Source organism: Notamacropus eugenii, chromosome 1 (genome assembly GCF_028372415.1).
Source record: "Notamacropus eugenii isolate mMacEug1 chromosome 1, mMacEug1.pri_v2, whole genome shotgun sequence".
Classification (NCBI taxonomy): domain Eukaryota; kingdom Metazoa; phylum Chordata; class Mammalia; order Diprotodontia; family Macropodidae; genus Notamacropus; species Notamacropus eugenii.
In genome coordinates this window covers 571,748,932-571,761,591 of record NC_092872.1, presented here as the reverse complement: position 1 = coordinate 571,761,591, position 12,660 = coordinate 571,748,932, and the positions used below count along the sequence as shown (strand labels likewise).

The 12,660-nt window shown below is 32.9% G+C and overlaps 1 protein-coding gene across 1 annotated transcript in view; it reads left to right on the top strand.

Moving 5' to 3' along the window:
• The window catches only part of CSMD1 (CUB and Sushi multiple domains 1), a 2,598,423-nt gene that overhangs the window by 700,380 nt on the left and 1,885,383 nt on the right, over positions 1-12,660 (top strand). The window contains exon 3 of the mRNA XM_072634370.1: positions 5,537-5,649. Within this exon, the coding sequence (XP_072490471.1) occupies positions 5,537-5,649 (113 nt within the window). The remainder of the gene's footprint in view (positions 1-5,536; positions 5,650-12,660) is intronic.

Here is a 12,660-nt window from a genome sequence, read left to right as displayed (position 1 = left end):
TTCACGTGTTCATATTGTGTCACTTTCAATGGATAAAAAAATCACTAAGGTGAAATCCCATAGCCAATGAAGTACCTGTTCCAATGAGACATATATTGTGATGATGTTGGAAGAATGTATTTGTATATGTCAATTATAATGTTAAAACAGAAATGTGGCACTGAGTGGTTAGTATTGTGTGAATGTCACTTTAAAATTAAGAATAATATGGACTTTTAAAACAAAAGAAGCATGGATGCCACCTAATAGTCTCCCACTCAGCGAAGTCATTTCTAAGACATCTCTGAAAGATAGTCATCCACTTACTGTTTGAATATTTCCAGGGACTGGGACTGGAAATAAGAGCATGTCATATTATGAGGCGATGTGTTACATTGTTGGACATTCTTAGTTTTGATTAAACTTTTATTGTGAGCTGATACTTGCCTTTTGTAATCCACTTGTTCTAATTTTATGCTCTGGAGAAAGATGCAAAAAATCTGTTCCTACTTCTACAGGAAATTTTTTCAAATATCAGAAACATCTGGTTTTTTTTTTCCCTTCAATTTGCTTTATTAAGGCAAAAAGCATCTCCAAATTTTCAGTGGCTCATTGTATGATATAATTTTCAGAACTTGAAATCCTGAATAGCCCACTGCATATTGGGACTATTCTAATTGTTGGAAGTTTGGGAGCACCCAATTTGCTCTAATTGTTAGAAGTTTTCACTTACATTGAGACTAAATCTATCTCTTTGCAAATTTCACTTATTATTTATAGAAAATAAAGTTCAACACTTCTTTCACATATCTCTGTAATCTTGAATGTGTGATACATGTTAAACAACCTATTCTCCATAAAAAAAACATAAAAGGTGTGCATGACATGTTTTTAAGTTAAATCTGCATTATCGGCATTTTCCATCAATTTCTTAAGTCTAGCCCAGGGTGGGGAACCTGTGACCCTGAGGCCATATGTGGACCTCAAGCGCAGTCCTTTGACTGAACCCAAACTTCCCAGAACAAATCACCTTAATAAAAGGTTTTATTTTGTAAAACCTGTACTCGGTTAAAAGGCTGCACCCAAGTACCTAGAAGGCAATATATGGTTTCAAGGTGGCTGGTTCCCCACCCCTGGTCTAGGTGATAAAACAATAGGTCTCTCCATGTTTTGTAGTATATGCTGATGTCCAAAAGTACTCACTCAGAAAATTTATGAGCTGTGTCTGGCATTCCATTGCTTGTAATTGTTAGAGATGACTATCATGTCATACGCAAGTCTTCTTTTCCCTAAGCTAAATATTAACTCTTCCTCTGAACCCTATGTGACAAAATCAAGAAGATCCTTTATTTTCTAATTGAGACATTTCATTATATTAGTGACCTTCCTATAATGTATCACCAAAATCTGATGAAAATATTCCAGATATAGTCAATAGTATGGTACAGTATATGTACTATATGCTAATAATGAAGCTCTCACTTCCTAACTCCTAGCTAGACACTTATTCAGTGCAACCTAAACTAACTTGAATTTTTTAGCTGATATGTTTTACAATTCATAGAATCACAAGGCAAGTAGAACTACAGCTGGAAGGCATCTCAGAGGTCATCTAATTCAACACCCTAATTAAATCTTGTCCCAACATCTTCAGACTTTTTTCATACCATAAGTTGCACTTATGAATTTGAGCTTTTGAATCTATATAAGACTTCAAGTTTGTCTCTATTAAATTTTATCATACTAGTTTTGTTTCATCATTATAATCAAAGGAGAATTTTTTGAAGGGGAAATATTAACTGTGTTATGAAACTCATCCCCAATATTGAATTATGTTTAAATTTTATAAGCATCTCATTTCATAAATATCTTTAGCCACATAATTCTGAAATCTCAGGTACTTCACCAGAGATGCAGCAAAAAGCTGTTAATCTGATCTTTGGATCTGATCATTGAGCTGGATCTGAATCTGCACAGTTCAACTATTGTTGGGTTTACATATATTAAATATCCTCAAGAATATCATTTCACCATTGTTTCAGGGAAATCTAGATGAAATCATTTCAAGGACACTTGCCTGGTCATCCAAAGTAGCACCTGTGATTTCATCCGTATAGACAATGCCTGGAGAGGTATCTACCTCTATCAACGAAGATAAACACTATCTCTATAAGGTTCTATAGTATATGGAATTATAACTCTCTATGTAGAGTTATATGTACAATTAAAGTAATTTATTTAGGACCCAGTGATATTGTCCCATAGGCAGCATGGGGATAGAGGCTAATAGATTCAGAGCTGGAAGAGACTTACAGGGGTCATCTAATATAGCTTTATAAATGAAGAAGCTGAAGCTAGGGGCTTACTGAAGGTCAAAGCAGGAAGTGACAGAAAAGGTATTTGAACTTGAGTCTTCTGACTCCAAATTCATTATGCTTTGTACTGTGTTTATATGTGTCAGAGATAAGACTTGAACACATTGTATTTGGCAATGTACAGGAAGGAAGGAGGGAAGGAAGGAAGGAAGGAAGGAAGGAAGGAAGGAAGGAAGGAAGGAAGGAAGGAAGGAAGGGAGGGAGGAAGGAAGGAAGGAAGGAGGGAAGAAAGAAAAACTGAAGGAATTGGAATATTTAGAACAATACAAGTATGAGAGAGTAAGAGATGAAATTCCAAGCTGACTAGTTTGCTCAGTAAGAAAAATAAGAAAAAAAATGCATAATAGGAATGAGTGTGGTTTTTGTCGTACCATAGATTTCCCACAGTATCTTTATATCAAGTGCCAGAATTTGATGTCAGAGGCCTCTCTTTGGCAGACTGTACCATATGGGTACTCAGTATGACTCAGTGGAATTACAATGGAATCAAAATTGAAGTGCCATCGGCTCCCATCGTACCAACATAACCGATTTCCTTTTTTGGACAGACTGTATCCATATGGCATTTATAGTCCTAATTTGTGTAATGTAGCTTAACAGTCATATGCATGTTCCAGATATTCAAGACACACTTGTTGAGTGACTCTAGATTGAATGAAAACTCCAAGTTATCTTAAGAACTAAAGAAAATCAACGGTGTGACTATGAAGCATTCCAAAGTGCCATGAAAAATCACAAACATAAATAACATTTCTTCACTATCTTAGTTATCTAGCTATTTATTACTATTACGTAGTCCTTATTTTAAAAAAGCTGTGCTATATTTTAATATATTTAAGACAGCTAAGTTTATTATAGAAAATTATTAAAATGAAACATTTCACAAATTGGCATATTTTACATATGGATATAGTGTGGGGGATGTAAAATAAATAGATATCTAGAGGTGTGAGAAACATCCTTAAAGATTTAACTTTATTCATGCAGACCCTTGGGGAATGACTTCAGGAAAATCAAGATGGCCATAGCAACTACCTCCTTTCAATGTTACAACTTTCTTGGCGCACTACCAAGAACACTGACTTGCATTCTTGCCTTGGACACTCTCCCTTAAGTGCTTAGTTAAGGCATTGTCTTCAATAGATATTGTGTTCCAAGCATTGTGTTTAACATCTGCATTCTCTTTCATTTTCAAAGACTTTGTTCTTCTGTGTACAATGAAAGAATTAGTACAAATGATGGCTCTAATAATGTTCCTCCGGTTTGAAGTTTATGATCCTATGATCCCTTTTACCAGGAATTCTTGAGCTTTTTTTATGTCAAGGGTACTTGGACAATATAGTGAAGCCCATGGGTGTCTTCTCAGAATAATTAGATATTTTAAAAAGTTTTTTTCTCAGAATATTTTAAAAATTTAAAATAAAATACATATGATTACAAAGGAAACTATACTAAATACATTTACTTAAATGTTAAAGAAGTTTATGTAGCCCAGAATGAGTACCTCTCTTGGTCTATGAGGAGGATTCCAAAAATTTACAAGTCTTTGCACGTATAGGAGGCTTTGAAAACCACTAAATTGAAAATGCTGTGATAGAAAAATAATTTTAAGCTATTATTTGTCAAATACCATGCTAACCTAGATAGAATACCAACATCCACTGTTAGAAGAAATATAACTAAAAGGGGGAGAAAGAACAAAAAAAGGAAAGAGATAAAAAGGAACAGAGACATGAAAAAAGGAGAGACATAAACGACAGAAGAAAAGGAGGGAGGAAGGGAGATAGAGGGGGAGAGGAAGAGGAAAGAAGGAATTTGTAATTTTGTTTTCGATCCTTGATAATTATCAATGCATCTAATCATTTTATTTGGTTTTTGCAAGTACTATGAATAATAATAGCCCTGTTTGGACAGCAAGATCTGTTCATTTAAGTCTAGAATTGCAGTCATTAGAATATCTAAGTGATAGAATACCATTTTTTTTATTCAAAAATAATGCAATTGTTTCTATTTACAATATGAAGGTGAATTAATCAGATATTTAGATATGATGCCGACATTTTCATTTTTGTTAGACATTTAACTGTCATTTTCTTTATTAGTTCATTGTTAGATTACATGAAAACATAATAAGCCATGTTGAATGGCTTGAACACATTGATTCTGCTACTTATAGCAACTATAATAGATATATAGTAGCATTAACTATGCCAGAAAGGCAGAATTGCTCCTTCTGAGGATAAATCTTAAAGTTTCCTTCATCATCATCTCTGTCTTCAGCATATTCTCTAGGTATTCTGTTCTGACTCAGAATCCATAGGTAAAACTGATCAAATCTTGCCTGTGATTATTAAAGTTCACTGTGAAATAGAGTTAAGACTATCTCTCTTGAGAAAGATTTTACCTGAAAAGGACAGTATACACTATTCTTTTCTGGATGAGAGATTTCTGATAGCCTATACCCTCCATAACATCACGCCAAAGTCTGAAGGCAATCCATAAGAGCTGTCAGAAACAGGCACTAAAATTAGACTTCTTGAATTTCCTCTGAGCTTTGTTGACTTTTATTTAGCATACCCTTCAAATAGTCATGGTCATCTAGTTTCTCTGATTGTGACAGGCAAGAGTTCATAAATTAAAAAGAGAATAGGGTAAGTTATGGTTGGACAAATGAGAGGTCATTGACTGACAATGAAGAGACACTAGAGAAAAATACCAAAGGATGATCACGATTATAATGATGATGGTGATGATCATAAAATAGTATTTATAATTATTACCTTCAGGTATGCATTCAGCAAAGTTTATATAAAATCTACAGTTTTTAAGGCAGCATTCAGGAATAAAATATATTTGACCAGTATTTAATTGCAAGAAAGCTGAAAATATATACAGTTTTGCCTCAGAAAGTAAGCTTGAGTTATCCAAATGTCAATTTCAAGGCATATCTTCACCATTAACCCTGTAAACTTGAGTTTCCTTCTTTCCTCTCATTTTTTCACACCTGTAATAAGAGGAAACTGGATCAGATGACATCTAATATTTATGGTTCAATGATTATTTCCATAGTGATATACAATAAATATACAAAGGTACCAGGCTGGAATTCTAGATTAGAAGCTACTTCATTATTAACTATATGATTTCCTAATCGTCATTTTTATCATTTTTTTCTTATTTAGATTATCTGGATTTCAGCTGCCATCATCTATAGTGAGCACAGGCTCTATACTTACTCTCTGGTTCACTACAGACTTTGCTGTGAGTGCCCAAGGTTTCAAAGCCCTCTATGAAGGTAAGTTATTTAGTGTTTTATTTATTGTTTTAGCATGCTGTTCATATTTTATGGGAATTTGGTTTGATTGATAAATATGGTTTTGACTCTGAAGCCATACTGCTTGCCTCATGAATATAAGTTTGTATTAATGTTATAAAACTGGAAATAGTAAGTAATTTCATATGACTTACCAATATGACACATATGTGGCTGGGCTTTGCCCCCCCCAAAAAAATTTGGATTCTGTAGCACAAAATATATTTTTATACTATTTATACTATTCTCAAGGAAAAAGATTTCTGGATTTAGTGACTTGTATTTTTAGACTTGTAATGTGGTATTTTCAGAAATGTCGAATGCCAGTTAAAAGCACACCTCATATGTGAAATGAGATCTTTAAAAAATAATTTAAAAGTGTTTTCTTGATAATGTTGAGGACAATTGTTTGGTTCTGGAATGCTTAGATGAAGAATGTTGTTTGGACTTGTGTTTTGTCAAAGTTGAAGTTGAATTGAAAAATAGTATTCCTGGTGACTGTTTAGTTGTATGATTTTTCTTTGCCTTTCTATATTTATTGATTTTGTTCTTAGATGACTAGAGAGATGTATAGAAATGATTCTACCCCTTGGTGACTAATCAAACAAATGGACGCTCTTTGATTAAAGTTCAGTATGTGCTAAAGGAAATCATTAATGTGACTGATGTCTGCATTATATAAGGGAATATTCGTTCTATAATTCAAAGAACCCTAAGACATCAGGAGTACAAAAAAGCATGTTTTCCCAGTTTTAATCATTAGAATTGCATTCCATCATTCCTGAAATTATTTTCTCTTTATATATATATATATATGCACATATATGTATATATGTGCATATATACACACATGTATAAATCTATATGTGTTATGTGTTAGATGATAGACAGATAGATAGAAGCACTAATTTTTTCATCTCCTCAGCTTTTTGTCTGTCTTTTGGTCCAAATTATTCCAGTGTACTAAGGTAACTTCTGTCTGGTACTCAATCATTCAACCTCCTGAACACAGACTTTCTAATGGCTGTTCAAATGAGAGATGTTTTAAGTAATGTGTGCTCGCATTATATAAGCATATAAACTGTTCAAATGGAAATCACAGTGAGACTGATTTAGAGAATATTTTCTTGGGTTGGGTGAATTTAGTCTTTGTTCATTTAGGCTATTTCTTATATGTAATAACCACAAGAACGATACCTAAAGTAGAGAGATTTGGGTTTAATCCCATGTAACTAACCTTAGAAGGCAGTGATATTATTTGAAGTCCTTCCCTAGAAGGAAGGATTTAATATATATGACCTGTCTCACAAGAAGAATTAGATAAAATAGGAAATTTCCATTTGGCCTCCATTTCCCACCAAGAAGCAATATGCCCTGTTCTTGCTGTGGCTTTCATCTTCCTCCCTCCAGATTTTTTCTTCTTTTGATGGCACATTTTTACTAATTTCCTTGAATATAATTTCTATTTCCCTAGATGCAGAAATTGCTAGTTATAGCTCTGGATATCTCTATGCCTGAATATGGAGCTAGTAGTCCTTAAAAGGGTTAATCTCCTTTAAGTACCTTGCTGACAACCAGGTATTAACTGAGTAGCTGAGAAATATCATGCTTATTATGAGATTAATGGTTACTGTTGACTTTCAGATTTGGTTATATCCATCCACTACTTTCTCTAAGCACTAAATCTGTGTAATACCTTTATCACATAATATCACTAAACTGTCTCCAAGGCAGCCAGCCCATAATGGCTGGCTGTAAAATATGCCTTTCCATGTTGTTCAGAGGAAAAGAGGAGTTAATATATTAGAAATCTGTACTATTTCTCAATTAGTACAATTAGAATATCCAGTTGACTATCAAAGCAGAAAGCATGCATCTATTGGGCTCTTTTATTCCTTGTTTCAGGAATTGCTTATAGATAACATGGATGAGGCAGTGGGGATATTGTATAATTATATATGTACATGTGGTACAAGAATGTTTGAAAGATAATGTATACTAGGAACAAGTACCATGAGCCTTTGTTAAAGTCCTAACACTACAGGAAGGCTTGTTGCTCTTTAACGAGATCTGAAATATGTGTGAATTATTTATCAACACGTATTGAGGAAAAACATGTTGTGTTTCTTTGACAACATTCTAATAGATATAAAATGCTTAATTAAACATATAGTTTTGGAATTGGAGTCTGGAAGACAGGAGTTCAAATTCTGCATCAAATATTTAATAGTTACATCATTCAGGGTGAGTCACTTAACCCTTCTCATCCTCAGTTTCTTCAGTTGTAAAATGCGAATAACACATTCCTCTGAGTTGTTATCAAGTAAGACAGCATTTATAAAGGGACTTGTAGACATAAAATCTTAATTATTATTATTTAACCTCTCTAAGTCTCAGGTAACTGGCTAATCTTTATATAAGCTATCATCATACTATGTGTATGACTATATAACTACGTCATGTTTATTGATGTGATCTATGTTTATATCTACATACATATACTTACATTTACGTAAAGACTATTAAAAATGCAAATTACTATTACATGGATGAGTGAAAATATGATGCACTTCCTTGGGGATGTGTCCAGTTATTCCTTTTTCTGTGTTAGGAACCTCTCTTCATTTGGCTGAGATTTACTCCTCCTCCCAAAAAGACCTCATAGAGATTTGGCTTGCTGGATAGGTAATTTGGAAGAACAAAGTAAAATAAAGATTAAATTCTGAATAGAACAATTAGAGAAATGCGTTTCTCAGGCAGACTGTGAAACTGTGTCTTTCAGGCTATAAGGGTAACCCTCTGTTCTTTTTATTGCTCTACATCTCTTAACATAAATAAAGCCATTAACTATACATATGCCATGGTTTCTTTCACATTTTTTTTTATTCGGGTTCCTTATTTAAAATCACATTTATCTAGAATATCCATACCTGGGTTCTTTCTCTGAGTTACCTAGTGGTACTAGAGGGAATCAGTTGAGAATTATTGAAACTAACTAAACTAATTGCTAATAATACTTACTATGTGCCAGGTGGCACTGTACTAAGGACAAATGATAAAGGGAAGATAAAAGACAGTCTATAAATGAACATTAGTAGGATTTTAGGATTTTTTATCCTGCCATGGCTTAACAATGACCCTGAATATTCTGCCAGCAGTTTTATTTGTTCTTTATTTCTTTAAGGAATATTTTCAATAGCATCCATATAGATACTGAGTGAACTTTAGTAGATTTACTTCAAAATATTTCATAAGTTTTATAGATATTTTGAATGAAAAATCTGTCATGATTTGATAGATAGATAGATTTTTGATAGATAGAAAACTATAATTTTTTTCTTTTTTATTAAGAAGTTCTCTCTCATTTAGATTGAAATGTTCAGAAAAGTAGGGACATTATCTTACAGGTCTTTGAGTCTTTCACAATTTTCTCTCTATTCTTCCTGGTAGATGTGTGTGTGTATCTCTATCTATCTGTCCATCTATCTATCTATCTATCTATCTATCTATCTATCTATCTATCTATCTATCTATCTATCTATCTATATATCTGTCTATCTATCTATCTATCTATTTTTTTATCTGTTTATCTAAAAGCTTCTTAGGACTTCATTTGTTTTCCACTTTGAGAGACAAACTTCACTTAATTAATTAGAAGTACAGGAAGACTAAACCTGGTAGTAAGGTGTTTGTGTGCCTGCAGGAAATATCCCATACATGAAAGGTTATAGAAAAGGATCATAGGAGACTTTTCTTTGATCTATTAATTTTCTTTAAAATTTTAAAAAATATTTTGTTAAATATTTCACAATTATACTTAAAATTTTAAGAATCATTTTTAAAACATTGAGTTCCAATTTCTCTCCCTTCCTCCTGCCACTCAAATTTTTAAAAATGATTCTTCTGAAAACTGCCTGTTCATATCCTTTGACCATTAATTAACTATGGAAAGGATCTTCTTTTCATAAATTTGGTTCAGTTCCCTAAATTTTTCAGAAATGAAGTCTTTGTTGCAATTCTCTCCCAATTTACAGTTTTCTTTCTAATTTGGCTGCATTAGTTTTGTTTAGGCAAAAGTTTTTTAATTGCATGTAGACAAAATTATCTTTTTCTTCTCTTAATACCTACTATCTCTTGTTTGGTCATAAACTAATTTCTTATCTATGGAACTGACTGGTACATTTTTCTTTACTGCCAAAATTTGTTTATAGTATCATCCTTTAGGTCTAAATCATTTACCCATTTTGATTTCTTGGTATATAAAGTGAGGTGTTGGTCTATGCCTAGTTTCAATCAAACTACCTTCCAATTTTTCAAGTAATTTTTGTCAAATATTGAATTCTTACCCCCAAAGCTTATACCTTTAGGTTTATTGAGCACTAGATTATTATGGTCTTTTACTGCTATGTGTTGTATACTAAATATATTCTACTAATCCACCACTCTATTTCTTAGCAAATGACAGATTATTTTGATGATTACTTGTTTGTAACATAGTTTGAAATCTGGAACTATTAAAGTCTCTTGATATTCTTTATTTTTTGTTCTTCCAGATTAATTTTATAACTATTTTTCTAATTCTATGTAGTTAATCTTGGGTATTCTGATTGGTAGGATATTGGATAATTAGATAAAATTGTCATGTTATTATAATATTTCTCCAACTCTTTGTATCTGTCTTTATTTTCTTAAAAGATTTTGGTAATTGATTTCATACAAATCCTGAGTTTGTTTAGCCAGGTAAATAATATTGTCTGCAGTTATTTTAATGGGATTTCTTTCTTTATCTCTTCCTATTGGGTTTTGTTGGTAGTGTATACAAATGATGATGATTTGGGTGAATGTGTTCTATATCTTTCTAATTGCTCTGATAATGAACAAGATCTTAGCAGCTACATATCTCATCTTTCCAAATACAAAGGTAAATAATTTAACCTTTTGAGTCCCTTACAATTTCTCTGACATGTATACCTTTTCAAATTTCTTTTGAATTCTTATATTTAAAAGTCAGATCTTCTATTCAGCTCTGGACTTTTCATCAGGAATGCTTGAAAGCATCCTCTATTTCCTTAAATATCTACATTTTTGTCTTTGAATGATTGTACTTGGTTTAGCTGGGTAGTTTATTCTGGATTGTATTCCCAGGTCTTTTTGCCTTCCAAAAATTATATTCCAAGGCTTCCGTTCTTTTGTTTGGTAGTGGCTACATCTTGTGTGACCCTGATTATGGATCCATGGTATTTGAATGATTTCTTTCTTGCAGCTTGAAGTATTTCTTTGATTTTTGAGCTCTAGAATTTGACTATAATATTCCTTTCTTCATTGTGGGAACTCTTCGAGGTGATAATCTGTATTCTTTCAATTTTCATTTTTACCCTTTGATTCTAAGATATTGGGGCAACTTTCCTTGATAATTTCTTGAAACATGGTGTCTAGGCTCTATTTTTGATCATGGTTTTCAGGTAATACATTAATTCTTAAATTGTCTCTCCTTGATATATTTTTCAAGGCAGTTGTTTTCTTGAGAAGATGTTTCACATTTCCTTCTCGTTTTTTCATTCTTCTGACTTTGTTGTATTGTTTCTTAATGTCTCATGGAGTCATTACCTTCCACTTGCTCACTTTTAATAGACACCAAAATATTTTCTTCAGTGAACTTTTATACCTCCTTTTATATTTGGCTGGTTCTGATTTTAAAGGATTTATTTTCATCAGTGAATTTTTGTACTTCTTTTTCCATGTGGAAAAGTATTTTTTTAAAGGCATTATTATCTTCATTATTTTTGCACCTCTTTTACCAAGCTGCTATTTTTCTTAATTTTCTTCCTTTTACTTTCATTTCTTTAGTCATTTTTTCTCATTACAATAAATTTTAACTCTTCTAGGAATTATTGTTGTTCTTGTGTCCAAGTCACATTTTCTCTTGGATGCTTTGTTTATAGTTGTTTTGACTTCATTGTCTTATTTTGAGTTTGTGTCTTTATTTTTGCTATCACCAGAGTAACTATTTATGGTCAGATTCTTTTCTTATTCTTGGTTCATTGTTCTATCTTATTTCTTTATTTTGAACTTTATGTTATCATGGGGCTGTCTTTTCAGAATGGGGACTTGGATGGCTCTTTTTCAAACTTAAAGCTTTTTCACACTGCTGTTGTCAGAGGTAGTTCTAGGGGTTTGGAAATGTTCAATACTTCCCAGCTGGTATGATCTGGGGAGGGGTGTGGTCACTGCTTTCTTTGTCTTTACTCCACTCTTTACTCTAGTAGGGTACCTGATCTCTTGGAATTGCAACCAATACTGCTTTTCAGTGCTCCTCTTCCCTTGGATCTGGAAACAATACTGTTCCTCAAGGTCTCCAATCCCTTGGGCTGGAAGTGATACTGCTTGTTAGGGTTTTTACTCCCTCTTTACTGAAAGTTTTCCTCTTTACCCTTAAACTTTGACTAAGAAGTGGGTATAGGCAATAGAGTTGAAAAATAGCATCTGGTCTTACATCAAGTGCTAGCACAGTGGTACCTTGTCATTTCTTTCTTACCAGTTGTCAGATCCCCTTATCATCTTTGGCTTGAGAGCTCCCAAAGTTGCTACTGGTTCTGTCACCATGACCTTCTCCCACCACTGATATTTTACTTCTAGCTAACCTCAAACCCACGTCACAGATATTTTTTTTGACCTGCAAAGTTGTCAGGCATTGGCTCTATCACTCCAGAATTCAATTTGAGATGTTATTTTAATTTTTTTTTGAAGGAAGATATTGCAGAACTCTAATGATTGCTTCTCTACTGTGTCATCTTGACTCCATCCCATTTAATTTTTCATGGTGATTAGTATAGCTAAGTCTAATAGATTTTAAAAATTTATATCTTTTTTTAATTTTTAGGCCCAATTACTCTCCTTCCATTTAGCCACTTTTGTACTAATTGAGAATGCAAGAAATGTGCTACCTATTATAAGCATGAATTGATATAGCAAGAAAAATAAAAGAAAAACATA